Source organism: Poeciliopsis prolifica, unplaced genomic scaffold (genome assembly GCF_027474105.1).
Source record: "Poeciliopsis prolifica strain line A6 unplaced genomic scaffold, Auburn_PproV2 SCAFFOLD030, whole genome shotgun sequence".
Lineage (NCBI taxonomy): Eukaryota > Metazoa > Chordata > Actinopteri > Cyprinodontiformes > Poeciliidae > Poeciliopsis > Poeciliopsis prolifica.
In genome coordinates this window covers 5,661,335-5,685,561 of record NW_026562405.1, presented here as the reverse complement: position 1 = coordinate 5,685,561, position 24,227 = coordinate 5,661,335, and the positions used below count along the sequence as shown (strand labels likewise).

The following is a 24,227-nucleotide window of genomic DNA, read 5'->3' as shown; positions in this document are numbered from 1 at the left end:
TGGCAAGATCCCTTGATCTTGTGATCGAGCCGGGAATCGAACCCAGGACCTTCTTACTGTTACCAACTGCACCACTGTGCAGCCATATAAATTTGAATCCATTCTTAATATTTTATTAATACATCAAATAATTTGGGTTAAAGTTAGTTTTATTTAGTTTCAGTTCAAACTAAATGGCAACTTTACAAGTTGGGTTAATTTGTAGTCAAATTCAACCCAGGCTACATTTGCCTAAATACAATCTAATCTTATATTTCCAATCTCCTGTAGTCAGTTAGCTGACATCGTCGCTCCTTTGGTAATGATTCATGATTAAAGTTACTCTGGAAAAAACATGAAAATATTATAATACACTGTTAATGAAACTAAAAAGGAACACAAGCAAGATTCCATTCAGTGTTTTGGTCCCTTTATTTACTGTTAACCACATTTCAAACAACTAAACAACCAATGAAAATGGCATCACCAGATCGAAACAGCACTTTGCTTGACAAATAATCATCAGAGTAAGAATTTTACAAAAGAAATGTACAAATTCAGGACAAAACCTCACAATGAATGGATCAGAAACAAAATATAGTACAAGAGTCGTGAATCAAGCACATAAAGTAAAATAAAGCTTCTGTAAAAATAAAAATGGGAAAAGATTTCTGTCATTCACGCTGTCTTCAGTATAGAACTGTTATAATCTGTCTCAATAGGTCCATAATAAGTCCAGATGGACTCAAGCTGGGGGGGAAGGAGAACGTAAACAAAGACTGTCATATTCTTTTACATGGTTTGCAGAGTGAGCTTTGCTGCTTTTTTGATTATGAACATATTTTTGTTGTTCAAATCATTCAATTATGAGAAATTTCTGAATAAAATAACCAACACAGGAGTGAATTATATACTTTCTGGTTCTAAAAGGCTTAAGGTAAAGTTGGGTTAGGAGGAAAATCCCCGTTTCAGTGTTAATGTTTTAGATTTCAGGAAACAAGAAAAACAAATACAGAAATCTGACCTCAAATGTATAAAAACGCCTTAAAACCACCACAATTAGTAAAACAAATATGCCAAAATGAAGAAGTTATACGTAGATCCAGTCATTTCAGTAATCACAAAGTGTTGTGAAGGAAATTCTCAGCTACTCTTCCTTACAAAGTTGCTTCTGTTTAAATGTGTTTGCAGACATTTGTTTCTCCTAGGTTTTTTTTTAATTCAAGTTGATCAAGTCGTTCACTTGTACTCAAAACTTCTCGCACTCACAATTAGTCTCTGCTTGGACTCTGCTTGCTTACAAAACAAGGAACTGCCTTTTGGCACAGTCACCTGGCAACTTCTCAGCCAATAGAATGAAAGTGTTGTACCATTTGTTTCCGGTAGAAGGAAACAAAAGCACCCAGCCACACTGAGTAGCCATAGTGTGGCTACTATTGGTTGTAGCAACCTGCGCCACCCATTGGATGTAGGGAGAAACAACGGCCTCAGCTTTCTGTTCCATGTTATACGAAACATCCACTAGCAGTATGCTACTGATCGTTAACAGCCTACTGATATTAGGCAGGAGTTTGTTCACTTAGCTAACTCCCTACATCCAGTGGGTGGCGCAGGTTGCCACAATCAATAGTCACCACACAGGCAAACCCGCTAGAAGGAAACAAACGCACCCAGCATGGTTCCAAAGTCAAGCAGACAATGTTTCTTAAGCGAGCAGAGTTCTGCAAGATTACGAGGACAAAGGTTTGGGTAAATGTTCCAAGATTTAAGAAAGACATGAAGTCCTGCTTTCAAAATGAAAACGTAAGCAAAAGTTTTGAGAACAAAAAACGTGTAATCCTGCTTTCAGACTGAAAACGTGTGCTTTATAGTTAGCACAACTACGGTAGCTAAAATGTTAGTTGTGCTAACCTGATGCTAAAGCGCTAACTAGATTTGTATATGCTCTGGAAGAATTACAATTCCTGAGCACAAATTTAATGTTTTCATGATTTGCATGTTGTATAATCCTCTTGAAGTAACATTACTTTATTATGTTTCTAATTTGAAATAGTTTTTAGGGGGGAAAAAGAACGTGGGGAGAGAAAACCGAACCGTCTGCAACGTAAACCGTCTGTGCTCACTTCAAAATGAGAGCATGAATACAAACATCTACCAACCTGAAGAATTTGTAACAGTCGGTAACCTAAACTTCATTCAACTGAAGGTTGGAAAGTAAATTAGCTTTAGAATTTATCAAAAAAAATCAAATTGCACTAAATGTTTTTATAGTTAGATAAAAAGCTTGAGGAAATATTAGCTCTGCTATTAGCGCATTAGCAGACATGTGCGTGTCATTGCTGTCCCCTTTCAGCAGATGGTTGACTTCTGCATATTTTTGAATCATCTTAGATCCTGGTAAAGACGGACATTTTTATTGTGTCCTGGTATGTAAAGTCTGTTAACGCCAACAGGGGGCATCTGTTCCCCCTGACTAAGTGGGAGGGAACAGACACCTGCGGTCTCTGTTCTTGTTAGCTCCACATTTCCCTCATGTAGGTTCTCTGTTGATAGGCTGAAATGATTTTCTACCCAATAAAGTCTGAGTTTTTAAACCAGCTCTCCGTGTTGCAGAGTAAAAATAAATGTGAACCATATCTTTGTCATTTTGATGATTAGAAAGTGGAGGGTTGAAACGGAAACTTCACCTCTAAAACCTCAGAGCATGGCTTAATAATCGGATGGAAATCAAGGACACTTAACAGAGTAAATTTCTTTCTGATCAGACTTGGTGAGCACATATCTTGAATGGATCAAATCCATCTATCATTGCAAAAATAGTGCGAAAAAGGTTTCCTCTCTCCATATTTACACCTTTCCACTAAGCTCAAAGTGTCACACATGCAAATGCATCACTGATAGCTGGATAGAAGAAAGACTCTTTCCAAAACAGATACTTTTTTTTTTATCATAACAATCAAGCACCCGCATCCTGTTCCAGCAGCTGAAAAGCAAAATGCAAAATATAAAAAAATCTTATTTTCATACATGTACAGGATGTAGAAAGAAAACACCAAATTATAAATGAATGAAAATGACAAACAGCTTTTCAGAGCTGCAGTGAAATAATTTTGTTCTGGTGTTTGTTTGTTTGACTGTGGTTGCCTTATCTTATTTACAGAAAGAGAGGACGCACACTGGAAGACTCGCTCTTCATCACTGTACCCAGAAAGAGAAGAAATTCAGTTGCTTTGGCCTTCAAACGTAGGACATGTTGATCCATGTTCTGCAGTTATCGTTTTCTGACCTGGTAAAACTAATTTTGTTGCATTAGTAACAGTTTGTTTCAGTCAAAGAGCAAATGTGCTCTAAAAAATGTGATTTCTTTTATTTTAAGCTGACGTTCATTCTGTAAAACCTTCCAGTGTGCTTCGAGCCTTCAGAGGGAGACAACATTCAAGGCGTAGAATATATCTAAAAAGGAAATACTGTACATTAGTCACATCACAGCCTGGCAGAGAGGAAAGAGAAAGAAAACAAGGGGAAAAAAATTGGCTTTTTTTTTTTAAAACATCTCAATGTTTTAACATAATTTCTCTTTATACAAGCATGTAAAGTCCATTGTCTTGCTGAAGCAAATGCACACACAAAACATTGAGTGTGTTTGTTGGCGGCTTTCCCCCCATCCTCTGTACAGGTCACAGGCACACCAAAAGGATGCACACACACGCTCTCCCAGGTTGAGCTCAGCTCAACAAGAAGCTGTTTTTCACTCCGTGGGTCTCCGGGAGGAGGCGTCTGCAGCGGAGACGCGTCGGATCAGAAGGAGTTCAGAGCCTCTAAAGCCACTTCATAGCAGAACTTGTACTGTTCCTGAGGAGAAGACAAACCAAAGGAGAATCAGACGTTTATTTAATCTGAACATTTCAGAAATTCAACTTGAATCGCAGAAGTTAAGAAAGTGTTAAGCGGGTGGCCCATTAAAACAAGCTCTAAACAACATCAGAGCAGTTTTTACCATCAATGTTTGTTAAATCATTGTTTTTGTCTTTTAGGAGGCATCTGTGTCATTTAATATTAGAAAAGAAAACTTCTTGGCTGCAAAAGAACAAGTCTAATCTAAACATGCCAGGGGTATGGATAATTTTGTTCTCTCTCGACTATTAAAAAATAAGAATGAAAATAACAATGAAATATGCATGTTATGTTTCTGGAGTAAAAAATTGGCCTTTGAGGCATAAGTAAGGAGATAAACCATAAAATAACAATTATTGTTTATAAAAGGGCACAAATGGTCAGTGTAATACCTTGACCAATCAATTGCTCTTATCCATGAACTCATGACCTTTTACAAAGTATTGAAAAGTAACTTTTTCACATAAAAATAAAAGCTAATTTAGTGAAGCTCTTATAAGAGTCATTACCTTGGATGTGAACATCCTGACTTCACAGCTCTGCTCTGATTTTTCATTGAAGCTCATTTTCCTGCGGTGACCTATAACTCCGTTTTGTTTATGTTCGACCTTGACGTTGCTGTATTGGCGAGTTTCGCTCGACCTCTTTCAGCTTTCATTTTGTGCTAAAAGCATTTGGTGAGAATGTAAAAAGTTATTTGACTAATTAAATTTGTAGTGTCTCTTTGCCGATAATTCAAGGTTTGGATTGTACAACCGTCGGGGATCATAATAATTTAAACATCTTTCATCTGTCTCAATTTGCAAATTAGCTTTAAATGTAACACCATCTCTAAATACTTAAGTCAGGCTTCACTAAAGTTTATTCTGATTCTCACCATCGTCTCCACCATGTTGGTCTTGTTGTTCCTCAGTGTCTTGACTGTGTGGAAAACGTCCACAATGTTCTGCTGCTGGATCATCTCATTGATGCTGCAGATGGCACAAAACGTTCCAGAACGTCCTCCACCGGTGCTGCAGAGCAGAAGGATGAGACCGAAGATCAGCAACACTTAGAAACCAACCGGAGGCGCCTGTAAGGACTCTGGAAATCATCACATGTCACAAACAGAACAATTTGTGCAAATCATAAGACGATGAAATGAAAAATAGATCTCAATTTTTTTTATACTGAACAAAAATAGAAACGGCCCATGTGTTGTTGCCATTCGGCGTTGGCAACTGTAAATGAAAATGTTGTTGTACAAAAGTAATATTTCTCTTGATTTGTGTATAATTTGTAATCCAACCTGCTGTCAGTAAGCATTACTCAGTGAGTTGGTTTTTGAAGCTACTTTCTGTTAAAATATTAAAGCCAGGAGTGACTCAGCTCCTGTATCCTTAGCTTTGATAGTGTCAAACCAACACAAGCTTTAAAGAATTATTTTTTATTGTGAGGTATGTGTAATATTCCAGTTTTGTTTCAGAAAGCATTGCAGCACCTCAGGTCCTCTGTACTTTGAGACCAGATTTGCAAAGCTCTTCCTTTAGAAATTCTTTGTCTATTTCTTGTTATGTTTTTTTTTTCCTGCTTTGGGATAAAAATTAACATGAAGGTGCGGGAGAAATAATATTTTAAATACATTTTGCAATAGTGCTTTAGGTTATATCTTGGGGCTAAAAGACATTAATATGATGAACCTAATTACTGAAGAACAAGAAGCAGGAAAGCTGATTTGATTTAAAACGGGTCAGGACTCGAGTGGCCAGTAGGGTCAAGACAACTGAATAACTTTCACACTATAATCAGATATGTATGAGAAAAGTCCAGTACTGTGCATATCTAAAAGTTGCTGCTCTAGAAATCTAATTAAAGCCACAGAGAACGGTTCCTTGCATCTGAATTAGTATTTATACTGGTAATTAGGTCCCAGAAATCAAAAGTTATGAATATTTCAGTTTCCTGGCTGTTGTTTTAGGTGGTGCTTTAATCCACATTGATGTTTTTTGGATTACTCTGATGCTGCTCAGTGAAATTAGCAGAGATAAAGACCAGACTTCCTCTGACTGCTGTTGGGAAAATGAACTGATAGAAACATATAATGCATTTCTAATTTGAACCTCATTTTCTCTGTGAGGTTTTACAAAATGTTAGTTTAAATACTGGACCAAAAAATAGCTCAAATCACTCAGGGGTCACCGACCTCTGACTTTCACCTTTCTACTATATTTAAGATTAAGTAGCAGGTAGCAAACGCTCTGTAACTTTTTTAAACATATTTTTACCAGCAGCAGGTGGTGGGATCATGGAGACCAACAACCAGATAAAAATGGTGATTATTGTGGCGTTAACGCATCCAGTAAATATAGATTTTGATATTTAATATGTAAACTAAACATCATCAGGCAGCAGAGTGGAATCAATGAGACTCAACAGGAATTAGTGGTTCACATATTTCATGGTGGTTGAAGTCAATTGGCATCAATACTCTGCAAATGTTTACCTTGAAACCATCACAAATAAAGCAAAAGATCATTTTCAAAGTCATATTAGCAGTGAAATGTTTCTGCTTGTGATGCAGTTTCTACTCTGAATGTCAAAGCTTCTTATAAATCCAGTCATTTTTATACATATTCTATGCAACCAGGATCATGACTTCAAGAGGGTCTTAACTTGTGAAGTTAGTTTCAAACATTAAGCCTTTATTTATTGGAACAAAACAGAATCATATTTTTGTACCTCTGCTTTATCCAACATATTCTTTGGAGACTGAATAATAGCACAAACATAGTGCTACCTTCTGCTATTCTCCAAAGTTTTATTTGCTTCAATTGAAACATGAAGATCAGTGGGGGAAGAGGAATCGATGTTCACCTGCTGCTAATTGAATCATCCTCTTTTATCATTATTACTGATGTTACAGAGGAGCAAAATCAATCGCTTTGTTTGATTAGTCAGTGTCTACACAGAAGCAATTCATTTTTCTGTATTAAGCTTAAAAATATTTCTGGATTGAACTTTTAGCTGAAAGTGAAACTCTAGCCAAGTGACCTTAACTGTTATTTAAAAATGAATCATTTCTAGATTTATACCTAATTTTATGGACAATATATTGACTAATTTGACCTGCAGGACCTGACGGCAGTTTCTGCAGTTGGATCTTATTCCTGCAGCAGTTTGAAGTGGGAGACGTCGCCTGGAAGAGAACATCTTTGGATGGTGTGTATTCCTGTTAGGTTTTTTACATCTGCTGTTTTACTTCCTCATTTGTTCTGCACAGATGGATTTTTTATGGAGCTCGGCAGAGTTTGTGAATTTGAGTGTGTGTAATCAGCCTGTTACCGACAGTGTTATAAATTTGAAAAGTGGACATTGAAGGATTGTTTTACTGCATGAGATGTAGCACAACAACAGAAGCACCTCCAAACAGTAAAGATAAATGATCTGTGTAATTTGTTGCAGTGTTGGCGCAGAAGATTAGGTTTTTTTTTTTTTTTTTTGAAGCTGTGCATAAGGATGAAATTGCTATTAAATGAATCAGAACCAAGTTTGTATTTCTGAGCTGATATTTAAAGGGAAACTTACATTTTTAGAAATATAATAGTGTGGAGCACTTGTTGGCCGAAGAAACTTTTTTTTGCCACAATGAGCTTAGAGAAAATGAATTTAATACATCAGAAAGTAAAAGTTAATGTTTCCACACAAAATAACTTGTTTGATTGTGATTCTGTTTGTTGCATCAGTCCGCCTGGGTTGAGCCTCTTCGTTCTGCTGGGATAACCAGCAGAGGATCTGCACCGTTTGATGTTCATTTTGTTTTTCCAATACGTTTTTGGAAACTTAACTAATCCAAATAGAAGTTTCCTATTCTATTAGGTTTATATGTTGTTTTCTAAGGCGAAAGCTGCTTTTCGGGCCCAGACGTCAGAATCCCAGCTGCAGAAATGGTATTGACTACTGATGACTACTTCATAGAATCTGATCATAAATTTTTCCTTTAAATCGTTGGACAACTCCAGCTGCGGCAGTCAACAAACTGCATGTTTTAGACTTTTTCCTGCCTTGGGTGCCTCAACAGGGGAATAATGAATTGTTCTGGTCTGTCCATACAGAAATACCGTTTGAAAACTCAGAAATTAAACTTTTAAAAATGATGAAATTGTAGCTTTACTTTGCTTTGTTAACAGTCTTTTCAATGTTATCAGATGATTCTGAACCCATCCAAGCACTGAACAAATGCTTAGAACAGATAGATGTGTGGAGGTGCCTTAATTTTCTACAGCTGAACAGAAACAGAATTGTTTGGGTTAGAAAACTGTCCAGTTTAATCTGAATAACATTTAAAATCTCTTTAAGTGCTTAAGGAGCTTTGTGTCTTTGTTTCGTCTCCCTGTACTCACAGGCAGTGCACCACAGTCCTCCCGTCTCCGCCGTCGTACTGCTCCTGCCACTTGGCCAACCTCCGGACCAACTGGAGGATGGAGCGCTTCGAAAGAGGCGTGTCCCTGTAGGCGGGCCAGCCAATGAACTGGAAGTGCTGCACCAGGCGGTAACCGTCCTGTGGCTGAGAAGAAAGGTGGGAATTTAAAAGATTGTTAAAGCAGCAATGATGTGTGTGTTTCTGTTTAAAACAAAAACACACATTTTTGTTCTAGGAAGCAGCTAAAATATCTAAATCTGTAAAAGTTGAAAAATCAATAAAAAAATATACTAGAAGAGGTCACAAAAGATGCTTGTTTTATCTTTGCTTTGTGATCAAATGTACTTCAAAGAAAATTTAATTTGATTCAATTTATATGTGAATTAAATTGTCTGTTCATCCACCACTGTCAGAAAGCCAGTGGCACAATTAGACATTATTACCCAGTATGGTGGAGGATGTATGATGCTGTGGGCTGTTTTCTCTTCCAAAAATCAGAGCAGTTTAACCTAATACTTGGTGTTTTTGTCAGTAAATGAAAAATATGCTGAGTGCAAAGCAGGATGCCTGAATAGCATATAACTGATAATTTCTCTAAAACAGCTGCTTACTGTAGAATTCATTTCTGCCGAGTCAATCTAGTCAATCTAACAAAAAGTCATCAGTGAAAGACAATAACATGTATTTATTTTATTCCTACACATCCAGACCTGCTGGTTTACTTCTCTCACCTTTTGTCTGTCTTCTCTCTTCCCCACTAATTTGTAAATTTTATATCTTTTTCCTCTTTTTCCCTCTTTCACAGTTTCCCTCATTTGATGGCTTAGTGGTTGGTGCTTCAGACTCTAGCAGAGTGAGATGTGCTGTTACGGCAATGATATGAGCCATTTCACACTACACTGGTGATGTGTTTGAGAGAGAGAGAGAGAGAGAGAACACAGAGAGGAGGTGGGAGGAGAGTTCACTAAGCGCTATAGGAGCTCATAGACGAGAGGGCAGCACTGGAGTTGTACCGTCATGGATGAGATGAGAAGGGAGTAACAAAAGGAAGTGAGGCAGATGGAAAGCAGGGAAAGGTGAGGAAAAAGTCTCATCCTAAAGAACGCCCTTTCAAAAGTCGATCAAGGAGAACAACGATCTGAACCAGCTCCACTGCAAACTAGGGCTGCATTTAAAAAATTGCAATAGTAGAACAGAAATATGCGAGAAAGTGAGTAATTTAATTCCTTTTTGAAATGAGAAAATTACAATTTTCTTTCCTTACATGTACGTTTGATTATTTGATCAGCAAAGATTGCATCTGCAGCTAAAAGAAATACTTTTAAAAATGTGGAAAAACTCAGCCATTTATCAGTTCAGTGTAGGGCTAATTTGATGTTTATTTATTTAAATGCTATATATATATAATTACTGATCTGTTCTGTTCTTTCATAATTCAGTTAACTATTATGCAGTTGATGAAAAGAATCGATTAATCCGATTAATCATTTCAGCAATATCTCAAATGATGTATAAAATACTAACCAGACCTCAGTTTCTTTTCAAATAGAATCATTTTTTTTTCACCTTTGGCATCAATTCTGCATTAAACTGATCTGCCTGAAGCTCAGTTGGCTTCCAGGTCAGAACATTTTACCGTATCTCATATCAATAAATTGTGCAGCATCTTTAAACCACATGTGGCGAAGTGAAGTGTGCAGGAGCTGCAGTCAAATGTTTCCAGCAGTAACATTGTGGATTAAGAAAAAGAAACAGTGGATACCCGAGCCATGTTGCAGATCCTGAAGATTCGGTTGATGATGTCTTCATCGATGTCCGCTGATATGAACTCCACTTGAATCGGGCCGTAACAGCATGAGTTCTTCTCCGGCCAGTACTGCATACATAACTATAACATCAGAAGAGACGGGCTCTACACTTTCAATGCCTTCAGAACATTATTTATTTAATCTGACATTTTCCGCAGTAGATGGCAGCACTCCTAAAAGAGTTGTGCATGTTGTACCTGTGCTGCATCCATCTCGTTGAGCATGACAATGGAGGAGCAGTTGTAGTCAAACACCAGCCTCCAGAAGTCCCCCATGGTGTTTGGCAAAGGATGCTGGGTAACGATGAAGGCTGCTGGCTGCTTGTGGCTCTGGAAGGTTAACATGGTCTTTGGGTAAATGGTAACCAGAGCACTGAAGTTATGAAGAACATCAGAAGTCTGTTTAACTTACATCCATTAATGCAGCGTTGATGTAGTTGGAGCTCTCGCCATCAACAGATATGAAAAAGGCAGACATCGGTCAGCAGACAGAACGTCCATACTGCGGTTCTTATCGTGGTTCCGGGGCAGTAAGCCCACGCTGCAGTCTTCTGGACGAACTCTAGGTGTCACTATATTCAGCGTCTATCAAATCCATAAACAATAAATTAAATAGTTTCGATCCAGCTAAAAACAACACATTCTTAAATTTAAGGGAAAAGACTTTTACGCCTTTTGTCTTGAAACAAAACCTTTTCCATGGATTTACCTGGAACTCATCTTTAATCTGGCTGGAGTTGGTCTGTGGATCCAGTCTGCTGATATTGTAGTAAACCCCTGAACTCACACACTGGAATCGCTGTGTTCCCACATAGACATGCTTCCAAGATGGCGTCATGAACAAACACATACTGCTCCTGCAACACCAATAAGAGACAGTCTGAGGGTGTCTGTGTTTTTCTGTCTCCTGAGTTGGTGAGCAAACAGCTGCTCAGCTTGAACTCTGTTCCACTTGCTTAGAGCAGCAACAAATGTCACCTGTTGAGTAAACGATGCATTTTTGGCCCAGCAGCATTTTCAACACTCGATCAAAAGTAAGCAAACCAGGAACTCAGTTTCTGTTTGTTTATGCATATAAATACAGAATTTGCATTCTACTGCTGTTACGGCAGACTAAGACAGAGTTGATGGAGCAGGGAGTGTTGCAGTGCATTGGTCCTTTATGGTGAAGTTTGGTCTTTCTTGTCTGAATCCCTAAACCCTCAGGTGAGAGCTGCAGCAGCCAAAGTGCATACTAATTCACAGCCGGCTGCTTTATCTTGTGTCAGCTCAGTTTTTTGTCCGTGTCCCACACGTGTTTGTCTGCAGCTTCTCGCATTTTCAATTTGCCTCCTATGTTATCGCCCAGCTTCCGTCTCTGCTGAATTTTGATTTGTTGCCCTTCGAGTGGCGAGGCGAGTTTAAAAGCATTATCAAAGTGACCTCTGTTGGTCATTACCTACTTTAGTGGCATTCAAATACACATTCACATGCAGAGACGCACGCGCAAACAGATGAGTGATACACACACACTTTTCTCTGTGCCTTTTAAAAGATTAATTGCTTTGTGTTGTGCGGAGCAGGATTATAATAGAGGCGAACTGCTTCTACGCTGACACAAATTGCTCCCACACATTTAAAGGCAGGGCAGGATGCATTTAGCTTGGTTTCAAGAGGCGCACACACAAAAAGCTAGCAGTAACAGCACTATTGTCATCATAACAGAGAAACCGCCATGTGATGCTCTGGGTGGCTTTCATGAACCAAACACATTCAAAAGTCATTTAGTCTTTAAGCATAAAGCAAGTCTTCTTTTTCTAATGGTGGAAAGGTTCATTTTTCTGGAAGCACACTATTTTCATTAAAGGCACAAATGGAGAGCCGGGGCGGGATGGATTAGATGGGCTTAGAGTAGCTTAGAAAGAAAATGAATACCTCTGTTCTAAAATGACATGGCCAACAGTTGCAACCCGTCTCACTAATCATGACTGATCAGGCTCATTGAGAGCTGCTGAATAAACAGTGGAGAACAATGACTAACTGTGGATGTCGGCTCACAAAAACAACGCTTGAGGAAATCTGTGGAGGCTGGCTGACATTAAACCAACGATATCAGGTTCATACTCTTTGAAGTTACCTTTGTGTAGGTTTTTAACAACTTTTTTATTTTCCTCCTACCTCTGTCTGGACCATGTTGACCCGTTGGGATCTTAGTTCACGGATGCAGTTGAAAATATCCACCACTCCTTCATTCTCTGCCATGTCCAGCATGATGTCCACAGCGATGAAGCAACCTGTCCTCCCTGCACCAGCGCTGCAGAGACACATGGAAAAGTTTCAACTCGCTTGTGAGCAACTCATCTAGTTTTATGAAAGATTAAAAAATGTATTTGCTCAAAACTGACAAGTCAATAAACAAGAAATCTTGATCATCGTTACAGCTGGGCAATAAAACAATTACATCTATCATCACTGACACTAACCTTACATTAATCTTTACAAGTTTGGAAAACAACATTCAATTTAAAACTACAAGGAAGTCTAAATGCCAAAGGAAAAGTGTAACATTGTTTGTTATTGGTTTTAATAGTGGTTGGTATTTCTGAAGTATGACAGAGCTGTGGCGCTCCAAAGACGAATTAAGTTTTCCACTTCTTTTACCAAAATCTCATTAAAGTCTACGGGAAAAGTTCCCTCCTTTGTACAGCTCTTGGGGCAAAACACAAACTTAACAAAGGCTCAAACACAAATACTGTTTTCCTCTGTCATCCACACACAAAGAACTTTAGTATCTCATGCTTTGTGTTAAAGTGACAGAACTGAATAGCAGCACCTGGTCAGAAGAGATGGGAGGCGAGGCAGACCAACAAATGAAAAGATGGAGCGAATGAGTCGAGGAGAGAAGGAAGCAGAACCATGGAACGATGTGAAGATGTTACTGTGAGCGATAGACGCGATCATAACAGCGAGGAAAAGAGGGACAGGTGAAGGGATGGAGAGGAAACCAAAGAAAAGAGGCATGGAGGGACAGGGAAGTGGAGGAAAGAGACCCATCTTTCATCCTGCAATCCTTATGACAGTTTTCAGAGACAGCTGGAGAGAGAAAACAAGGAGAGAAGAGGGAGAGAGAGAGAAGGAGAGATAGAAAGCGCCTCAGCAGATTACCTGTCAGCGTCTGTGATTAATGTAGAGACCAGAATACTGTTGGGTTTGTGTGTGTGTGTGTTTGAAAGCTTTGTGACACAGGCCAACAGCGTTAGAGTGCCCCCGGAAATTGGAAGTGACTGCCATAACTTCCTGCCTGTCTGTCCACATACTTCCACCACGCTGGTGTGTTTACGCGTCGGCTCTCTTCATTTGTCTGTCTGATGTTTTCTTCCCTTCTCTGGTTATGTTGCACTTTTTCTGCTTCTTCTTACTTCTTTAAGGTGGATGAGGTGCACAAGTGTACATTTGAAATATTGTATATTTGTGTAAGTGAGACATTAACAGGGGAGAAACAAACTTTGAGTAAATAAAAGGCCAAGAAAACATTTAATAAATTTGCAGAATGGGTTGTTCTGATTACAAGGTCTCTCAAAATTGTGATTTAACAAAACTGTCTTGTCAAATATGTTTGAGTTGAAAGACTTAAGGTTATCAAAAATAGCTATCTGAGTTTTAACAAACTGCTTTGTGTTTCAAAATTTATATAAAAGTGATTTGCCAACTGCTTGGTCAGGTTTTCTGAGAGGTTTGTTATTTTAAATGCTTGAAGAAAAGGAATCTGCACACTGTGCCCCAATTTCACAACAGTCTGAACTTTCAACAATCCTACTTTGCAGCACATGTTTGCCTTTTTATTTTATATAATAGATGCAACCACTGCTTCACAGCCAAATGCAAAAGAAAATGGGTCAGTGTGGAAAAAATACCAAAAAAGGAAAAATAGGTCGGGAAGAAAAACACAAAAACATTCGATAAGTGAATGAGAATTGGAAAATAGGCGCCTCTTATAGTATTTTGCTTCCATTATTTACTAATAATGGCTGGGTGTTAACATTTATTTTGTTTAATTCCCTGCTGAGATCTACACTTTGCATTAATACAAGTTTCAATTATTTCAAATGAATTGAGAAATTCAGACCAAACTTCATGTCTGGCAGAGGATTTACTAACTAAGACTGAGGAACAATTTGGCCTTTTTGGCGACTATTCTGAAACGAACAAAAAAATATTTTCCCAATGACGATAATTCAATAGTATGTTTGTGTGGGCCAGGATGGAGCACACTGACATGTCCACAAATGTGTTTTTTGTTGTTTCTTTTTTTGTCAGTTAAAACATTTTATCTGTGGCCTGCATTACCAGCTCCTACAACAAACCAGTAAAAGTTACGTCTTTGTTTCTATCTGAGAAGAACAGCTTCTATTTTGTCCCTTTGTCTGGAAAAAAGTAGAATTAGTACATGGTTCTTAATCTGCTATTTAGCTCATCTCAGAGTGTTGTGTTACCTGCAGTGTACCGCTATGGGTCCAGCGTCCGGTGGATTGAGGAACTTGACCTGCCGTATGAAGCCCAGCAGTCCCGTGGCGTAACAGGGAACGCCGTGATCCGGCCAGCTGGTGAAGTGAAACTGACGAAGTTCACGGATCTCATGGTGGCCCTTCTGAAAAACATGACGACACGCTGGGCTCAGTCGCAGGCGTTTGCAATGAAAACCTCAGGAAAGGATTTCAGCTCCTTGTGAAAAGTGTTGGCCATTTTCTCTCCTGATCATGATAAATGCAGGAATGTCACAAAGCTTTTTTCCTCTTTTGGGGCAAACTGACAAGAAGACGCATCACAGTTCAGGACCCTAATTTACAGCAGGGATTTTCAGGAATACAAGAGCCTTGATGTGTCTTTGGTTTCACATGGAAAATAAATCAATCTAGTGCATGTCGAGATGGCGCTCGGGGCCACTTCTGGGACTGAGCGGCAGGAAGACTTATTGTGGCTCATTTGCTTAATTTACAGGGGAGATTTGGGAAACTGAAGGCCACTCAAGCTCCATAAAAAAGATTAATTGATTTCACAAATCTCATGATGGTTCTTTAGGGAGAAACTTACAGAAAGAAATGCCATCATCCAGTTCAGCTTCCCAGTTTGCTGCCAAGGAGACTAGCATCCCTCTAAGTCCTTTGGGTGGACAGTACATCAATGTAAAAGTACCTATCTAAATATAACTTAGTCAAGAGGAAAAGACAGTAACTGTGAGGCAAATTTAAAAGCATGCTACCTACAGTGGAGGCACAGTTTTGCGTAAAGCACTGCATGAATACTGGAAATACGATGAAAATTCTGTGACTGAGGATGAAACTCTAAACTACATTTCTGGAGACAAAATAGCTGAATGAAAGAAACGTTTCCCTATGCCTACATATCGGCATTGATTCTCTGTGAATTTCAATATTAATGTCAACATTTAATTTTTTAATAAAATAAAAATCAGAAAAACTTCAAATTATCAGGAAAAAACAAAGTCATAAATTGTTGAAAAGAAATTACAGGAAAAATGTGCTGTTTTTATTCTGATCAAGGAACGGAGGTCAGATGAACAAAGGCTGCAGCCACAGAAGAAACCAGGAGAGGATTAGTGAGCAGGTGTGAAGTGGAAGACTGCCTGAAATGCAAAACTCCTGACAGTCTTCCAGAAAATGACTTAATGAGTTATTGCTGCAAACATGGTGGTCGTAGAATCTCTTAAATTAATGAACTAATCAATTACTTACTGACCCAGTTTTTCCATTTTGGCTTCTTCTTGGTATAATAAATGATGTATACAATCTGATGTGTTTTTGTTCACTTAAAAAATGGAATAGAACCCAGAAAAGACTAAATTGCTTTTATGAAAGTGTCAGCAGGTGTACTTTCATTTATTATGATATGGCAACCTAAATCTCTTCGTTTTTATTTTGGAAATACATCTGCGTCACACTTTGGGATTCTATTTCCTTTTCCTCTCGTTCCCTTACAACACTGTGTGCTCTTTCTTTAATTATTCAGAACAATCGATTTCCTTTTATGCTTCTAAACTGAGAGTGGTTTAAAACGGAGAGAGTCATGATCTCCCAAGTTCAGTTTACGCTCTAAGAATAGAAACTGAAATGAAACTGTTGTTATTGCATCCCTCATCCTGGGCCAAGGTAGGACGGGCTGCAGTGGATTTTTTTAGCATAATGATGGCTTGAGAAGAAGCATGGCACAGTGAAAGAGAATAAAAGTCAAGAAAATGAGTGCAAAAGTGTAAAGTTCAAGGGATAAATGATTAGATTGAGCGACAGGAAGAAGAGCGGAGACGGTAAAAGGAGGGATAAAAGACAGACTGCAAAGGAAAGAAAAGACGGAAGTAAAAGAAAAGAGGAAGGACAAAAGGCAGCGTAAAACCCAGAAAAACCACAAGGTAATTTGATTAGTTGACTTTGCATCGATCGACTCTTCTCTATGATGTTGAAATTACTTCTCTAAATCAATAGGCGGCATAAAAACATGGCCTCAGATTCACAATACTTGGGTTAGAAAAATAAAATAAAAACATTAAAATGTTCGAAGGAAAATGAGAATCTAGAATTGCCCCTCGCAGTGAAAAATGAGAACAATTCCTTCAAACATCTGCACACTTATTTAAACTGTTCCTGTCAGCAAATAAAGTAATGAAGTGAATCCATAGTTTTATGAGATTCTATACAACTTTTCAGCGCATTTTCTCTTTTTGCATAAACATTTTAATCTTCCGTCCTGTTACAGCTAGACAAAGTGCTCTGACTGCCTTGTGAGAGCAACTCAACCTGCCCTTTATAGTCTGAGTATCCTGAATCCTGGGGCAACAGGATGAGAAAGTTGCAACAACCATTAAGTTGTTACTTACAAGTTCAGCCTGACATCGAGGAGATTGTTCTGTAACCAATTACGCCTTATGCTATTTCCCTTTCATTTCTCTGCTAGTTGTTTGAAATAGGAAACAATTGTTCAAAAAACACAGAGGGAGCATTTACCTGAAAAACCCCATCAGAATAGATGTCATGATGGAAAACAACAGATTTGTTGTGTTTATTTTCTTGAGCTGAAACACTGGAAGCTTCACCGGTTTTTCTAATACAAGAATAGAAAAATGCTTAAGCATTCAAAATAACAACCTTGTAAAACTAAAGTGTTTTATTTCTGGGAAAAACATGAATTGCTCTGTGCTTCATGAAAAGCAAAATGTTCTTCAGTCCTTCGTTCCATGAGACCTTCCTGGTTGTAACAATGCAGACTGCAGCTGCACCTCAGAGCGTTTCCAAACATATTCAAGAACCATTTATTGTTCAACTGACGTCTGATTAAATTTAAAATTAAAACAGACAAATTAAAACCACTGCGCTGCATAGCTCCAGTCAGCTTTCATCAGTGCTGTTTATTTTTAGATTTTTTTCTTTTGATTTCGTGGAGAATTTCCTTACTATTTATTAATAAGTTTAATTAATTTTGATTGAAACGGCTCTCCATTTACAGATTTTTCAAAGACATAATGAATGACTCAGATGTTATAATCTAAAATGTCACTGTAACCACTCCAAAGAAACAAAGCACACCTGCTTGTTGTCAGAATAACAAAGCTCAGTTCTGAAAAAATGAAGATTTTTATTTAATTTCCTTTATTTAACCAGGTAAAGCCGTTGAGATCTGGATCTTATTTTCAAGAGGGACTTGGGCCAAAGTCTGGTAAAAAATGGAGATGATGAAAAATGTGTTCAGTCTGAACTGCCTGAAGTGTTGAGGTTTTAAATCCTCTCATTTGTGCTCAATGAGAGTTAAAATTCTGCACACCAGGGTTAAAGTTGACAAAATAAAATTGAGGACAGATTTTTGTTAACTGAAATGAATAACTATATCGAGCGTTTCTAACTAAAACATACAGAAATTATATTTTTTGTTTCAGTTTTTATGAATCCATCTATTAGTGAAATATTAGTTTTTCCCTCACATAAGCAAATTAGCAAATTAAGGCACAATACTTTCGCCAGTCTGCAAAATGGCAACAGCAAAAGTTGGAAGGAAACCTGAGAATCAATTGTTCAACAATAACTGAACACATTTTGTGAAAATCGTAAATTCTGGAAAATTATTATTTTTTAGAAAAGGAAAATTCTGCTAAGCTAAACTTAAAGGAAATGACACGTGAGGAAATGAGAGCCTTGCTTAGAGGAAATGACACACTGGGGAACTCTTTGGCGCGCAGCATAGATGGAGGCCAACAAAGGAGATCACAAACTCATCTGGGCGCCATGTTGTCTGTTACCTCTCCTAAAGGAGACATGGACCCGGTATTAATAAAATGCTATCTGAATTCAAACTTAACCTCATACATTGAGACCTCAGCATGCAGAACGGATGATTCTCCACACCTCTGTTGAGTATTGATTATCTAATCAATATATACATCATGACAATACTTTATTCTTTTTGAATTCTGCACTTAGAAATTACTCAGTGTGAAAAAACTACTATAATTAATAAAAACTAAACTAAAACTAAACAACATGTGGCTAATAATAAGTAATAAAAACTATCACACACTAAAAACGAATTAAAACTAGCGAGACAAACAAAGAGTCAAATAAAACTAAACTGTAATAAAAACCCAAAATTACTATAATCCTGCTGCACTCCCAAATCTTTGGCTTCACAAAAATATTTTATTTCCACACTTCAAAAGTGTTGTTTACTAGATAAATCCCATTTTAATGGATTCTGTGTGATGGTCTGCAACAACAAATGCTTCATGAAAGAAATTGTCTTCAGCTACACATGCAAGACTACAAGGTGACATCTGTTTTGCAGTGAGAAAGAGACACGGTGAAACTAAAGTTGCAATCTTCGTTTCTGCATGTTTTGTGAAAATTCCACTTTCACAGATGAAATGAACTCTTTGAAAATAATGTCTGGCAATCCGTGGAACAGAAATGTTCCTCCCTCACCCACAGCTTTTCTTTACAACTGATCCTGACTCTCAAACACAAGCTACCTTTTGTGATCTTTTCTCCCTCCATCTATTCTGCTCTCTCTCTTGCAGATGCATTTGCATATTTTCTCTTTCTTTGAGACCCTGTCGGCCTTCCTTACTCTCTGCTCAGTTAATCTCTTTGGATGTGCCATTAATAAATGTTTTCATTAAGATCCTGTTCTCATTATTCACTGCAAGTGAAGCAATTTAATTGTTGCCTCGAACCTGTTCACTCTCTCTCTCTCTGCCTTTGTCTTCTCTTTGCTTTGTTCTTCACATTCAGGCAGTAACAGGAGCTTCTTCAGAGCAGAGATGGAATATTCTGGGTCTGAGTTTCTGCATTCGCATGTTTCATTGCATGCTGAAATAAATGACAGGCATTTCGAAATCAGCTTTCCTTTGAAACTCACACACACCCATCCTACACCCACACACTGAGGTGCTTTGGATTAATGGCTTGCTAAATGCGCTGATGGCAAGGGCTTGAGGACTTGTCTTGATAAGCTGCTTTCGCATGAGTGAAAGAAGGAAGGGAATATGGGATGGGGAAGAAACTGGATAAAGTGCAGAAAACCAAAAAAAAAAAAGTGACAAAAGTCAAAAAATATGTTTCACGATGCAGGTATTTAAAAATGTGATTTTGTGGCAATTTTGGTCAGAGAAACATGAAGTTGTCCTGCTTATGATGAACTATTTTTCTGTTTCCTCAAACAGAAAGCTCTATACAGATTTAATCAGGACTTTAAAAATAACCTTCTTAATTTACCTGCATACAAAGCAAAAAATATTATTACATGTAGAAGCTTTGCTGCAGCGTCTCACCAACTCAAATTTAAGACTTTTAAAGACCATTATAAATAAAACATAAGATCTTTTAAGACCAGTATGAATGAAATTTAAGACTTTCTCGAACCATGAGGAATGAGGAAATTGCAGACATTTTGAGGCCAAAAAGAATAATATTTAAGACATAACTAATGTACAAAATAAAATATGCATTTGTATGAATGAAGAACTTTTGAGAAAGAAATACTACTACTTGTGAGATTAACAATAGATACTGGAACACCTTTATTCAAATAAAACTCCTAAATGGTTAGTACCAAATGTTCTTGGATAAGTTGTAGCAGAAGCAGCAACAACCATTTTCAGAGGAGCTGTAGCCGCACCAGATTATCAAAACTGACATTTCTGAAGTCTGTTTATGGCTCTTGGCAGAAGCTTTGTGCTTCTCACGCTGCATTTGGCTTCCTGCATCCTTAATCCCAACAGGGCCGAGCTTTTTTTGCACAGAATGCATGTAGCATCATATAGGTTGGCAATAAAAGTGAACCATTGGCGAAGGCAAACATCATCCAGCCAACTGGTGATAAATTTGCACTTACCCATGATAGACACAAATAAAGCTAGCTAGTTAGCTAGCAAGGCCACATGCTACCTGAAGTGCCTTGAGTCACAAAATGCAATAAAGATGTCTATCTCTGGCCTGACAGAAAATAACGTAACTCTACATATAACTCAATATTACAAAGTTCTGACACGACAAAATTCAACACCTGTAATTAACAATTTATGGAAAAAATATATTTTAAAATGAATTTAAGAAATTTTAAAGCTTTAATTTTAAATACATTAAATTAAGACTTTCAAGACACCCTGCATATAAAAAAAGAAGAAATTCAGGATTTAAAAAAATATGTAACATAGAAAAAACTTCCTTTCCTTGTTTTGTCCTCAATCTGAACACATTACCATCAAATCTTCATATTATGTAAACACAGACAGTCAGGGGAAGGAGCAGCTTCACAATCCCAATCGAGTTGGTGAAACCTGCCAGATGAAGGAAGTCTTGTTTACCTTTTGGACAGTGAATGTCCGGATGACGTATTCAGCCAGAGGCTCAGTTTCTATCAGGGTCACCTTGATGTCTCCATAGACCTCTGTCTCATCAGGCCAGTAACGAACACATTTCACCTGAAAAAACACAATTTACACAAACACACAGATTTAAGCAGAGCGCCTGGTAATAATCACAAAGCCGAAGGTCCGGCTGCGCACAGGTACTCTCAGGACACCATCATTTTTAACAGCGCTGAGGATGAACTCACCCGTCCCACCTCCACCAGATTTGTAACCATGACAATAGAGGCCGAGTTTTCCTGCCAAACCATCCTCCAGAAATCCCTCACCGTTTCCTGCATGGGCCCTGACAGACAAAACACACAAAATCAGTGCCGACAGGTGTCTGTCTGTGTGTGTGTGTGCGAGTGTGCATGTGCATGCAGATGGGTGCAAACTCATGTTAGAAAAGAAAATATCAGCAGTGATAATACACTGTTACAAACACACAAGCACAACACAACTGAAGGCGCGCGCACACACACACACACTAAACACACACACACACACACACACGCACGCACACACGCACACACACACACACACACACACACACTAAACACACACACACACACCCCATCAATCCCACATAGCAGTTTTGGGGGGTTGAGGTAATGGGGTCTTAAATTTGTCAGGGGGATTTTATACAGCAGTTTAGATTTAGGAGGCTGCCGTAACAGCCTTCCACTCCGAAGTGACGCCATGCTGGTGGCAGCAACACACACTTCAACACGCGCACACACACCACCCTTCATCTTGTCATATGCTTACTGCACCAGTTTAATTACCTTGTGTTGCGATGTAATGTCTGGGTCTGTGATAGCCCTGTGAGTCAGAGGGAACAAGGCATTAAAAAGCTTCCTTACCTTCTGGTTACATTTTTGCTTAGAATACAGTAAAACTGATAACAGCTGTGAAGCACAGAGGTGGAGGGCTCATAGTTTGGCTTGAGCAGCTTGCAGTCACTGAATAATCCATGATCACACTTTATAAAAAGCTTCCTGCAGGTCAGTGTGAGCCAAACAACGGGTGAAACAGGAAGAAATCAAAGCTTTGCATTGCTCAGTCAAAGTTCGAACCTCCAACTGACTAAAATGTAGGTATGAAACTTTAAAAGATCAAAACATTTCTGCAAACTTTATTGAAGTGGAGTAACTTAAAAAAACCTTGGGAAACATTCCTACAATATAACAATATCTGAATTTCCAATAAAAGTGTGTGCAAAACTTTTTAATGTCATGCTAATGTCAAAAAATACAATTTCACAATTGTCGTGTTTCTATTCAATAACAAATTCTATTAAAATCAATAGTTTGCTCACACAATAAGTCATTAAAAATCAACCTGGTGATAGAAGTAAACATTTACATGGGATATATTCATATTTCTTGGCACGAGCACCATCAGCTGAAAGAAGATGTCTTATTCAGTCCCTTATTCCTGGGAGTGTCTAAGTTCGCAGCGTTTCAGGAAGTAATAGTCAGCAGTTTTACAGAAGATCTGTGGATTCAACACTTGAACAACAAACTTTGGTGAACTCTGTGTTTGCTGCAAGAAGTCTCTATCCGTGGATATAAAGTGTTTCCATCACAGGCTTTGCAAAATAAACCAATTTCAATACGTCTGAAAAACCACCTCATCCATTCACAAAACACTTATCAAAAAAATTAACTTGTTTCAAAACTGCCATTTATCCTTCCAGTAAACTTTCTGAATTCCAAAGTGCACAAAACATGGCCAATAGAAACGCAGCTTCAGTTACAGGAGGAGGAAACAGTTTCAGATGCTTCATTGCTTAAGACTATTTTGAATCGTGGTTGTTTTATTGATATTTTTATAATTAAAGCATAAAAGTCTCTCATGCATTTGTGGTTTACATTTTTCTTTAGGGTGTTCTTCCTTTTTTTCTATTTTCAAGTATAATTAAATTTGCCTAACTGAAGTGTTAGTTTCTTCTTCCTTTCAATCTTTCATTAAATATGTTTAAATATTGATATCACTTGATTTTTTAAAATTATTTTCTTTTGCTGAGACACTTATGAATTCAAAAGTCTGACTTCAGAAGCTCAAATCAAGAAGCTCAAATTTACCATTTTATTTTCCTGCCTAATTCATTTTCTTCACCACCTACTTGTGCATTTCCCTTTATTCCAGTTCTATTTGTCCTGTTTTGTCCTCCAAACTATCCGCTTCTCTCTGAATAAACCAAGGTTGTTTTTCAAATAATCAACGGTTTATAAAAAAGGATTATTTTTTTTCTGTCAGTAATTTTCTAAACACCAATTATTCCATTGATGTTATCCACTGCTCCTCGTTAGACAGATAACTGGACTGAGATTTAATACTTTAATCAATTTTTGCTGCTATTAAAATCCTCCTTGCATTTCTTAATTGAGACAATGTAATGCTCAGATTTCTGTTTTCCACATCCCTCCTTCCTTACATCTTAATAAAAAAGGCATTCAGACTCATTGAATGAGAGATTTTCTCCAACAAGTTCATTAGAGCAGTCAATACAATCATGTTGTGCTGTAAAGAGATAACAATGAATAAAATTGTTTAAAGTGAGGGGAAAAAACACGCAATAAAATCAATGATAGCACTGAGGAGGGAATAGAAATGAAGAAAAACATCTAATGGATTTCTAAATGTTACCAAGTTGGTTAAAATGAATCTTTTAGGGGATCATTTAACGCTATGATGAGAGTTTAGGAAGCGGCCAAAGTTTGGATTTTAAGTCTTTGTGGCAGGTTGTCATTAACTGATCCAGACCTGAATCTAAATGGAGGATTTGTTGGTGTGAGCAGATCTTCAGATTCTTACAATAAGATATTAAAACACCAACCTTGCTTAGCTAGTCGTGAGGGATTAAAGTCTTTCTTCCGCCTAAATTTCCCACAATTCTGTGCAATTCTGAATTGAATGTTATGTATCGATATTACATTCAATATCTGTACATAAAATATTGCCCTATTGTAGCTTGTGTGTGTGTGTGTGTGTGTTAACTCACATCAATATAGTTGGCGTTGATGTAGTCGGAGTGAGGGTCTCCATCCAGCAGCTGCAGTCGGACTCTGGTGTGATCGTCTGTGGGATCAGATAGCACAAAAATACAACAAGCCTAAAGTTACTTTTACCCACAGATCGGAGAAGCTAACTGTGCAGGTGGGGATCTGGCTACCAGGGGGCAAAATCATGACATTACAGGCAAAATCAGTCCTCTTTAAGAAGACGTATGCACTGGAGACAATCTCTACAAAATG

At 37.9% G+C, this 24,227-nt stretch overlaps 1 protein-coding gene across 1 annotated transcript in view; it reads right to left on the bottom strand.

Annotated features, from left to right (window-relative positions):
- Positions 1-392: 392 nt before the first annotated feature.
- Positions 393-24,227, bottom strand: part of LOC129372664 (receptor-type tyrosine-protein phosphatase T-like) — a 292,638-nt gene continuing 268,803 nt past the window's right edge. Inside the window, 15 exon segments of the mRNA XM_055050081.1 lie at positions 393-3,831; positions 4,751-4,886; positions 8,253-8,416; positions 10,035-10,160; positions 10,278-10,409; positions 10,492-10,544; positions 10,547-10,664; positions 10,789-10,855; positions 10,857-10,936; positions 12,237-12,372; positions 14,552-14,706; positions 20,923-21,039; positions 21,174-21,271; positions 21,753-21,789; positions 23,975-24,051. Of these exon segments, the coding sequence (XP_054906056.1) occupies positions 3,778-3,831; positions 4,751-4,886; positions 8,253-8,416; positions 10,035-10,160; positions 10,278-10,409; positions 10,492-10,544; positions 10,547-10,664; positions 10,789-10,855; positions 10,857-10,936; positions 12,237-12,372; positions 14,552-14,706; positions 20,923-21,039; positions 21,174-21,271; positions 21,753-21,789; positions 23,975-24,051 (1,550 nt within the window). The 3' untranslated portion in view covers positions 393-3,777.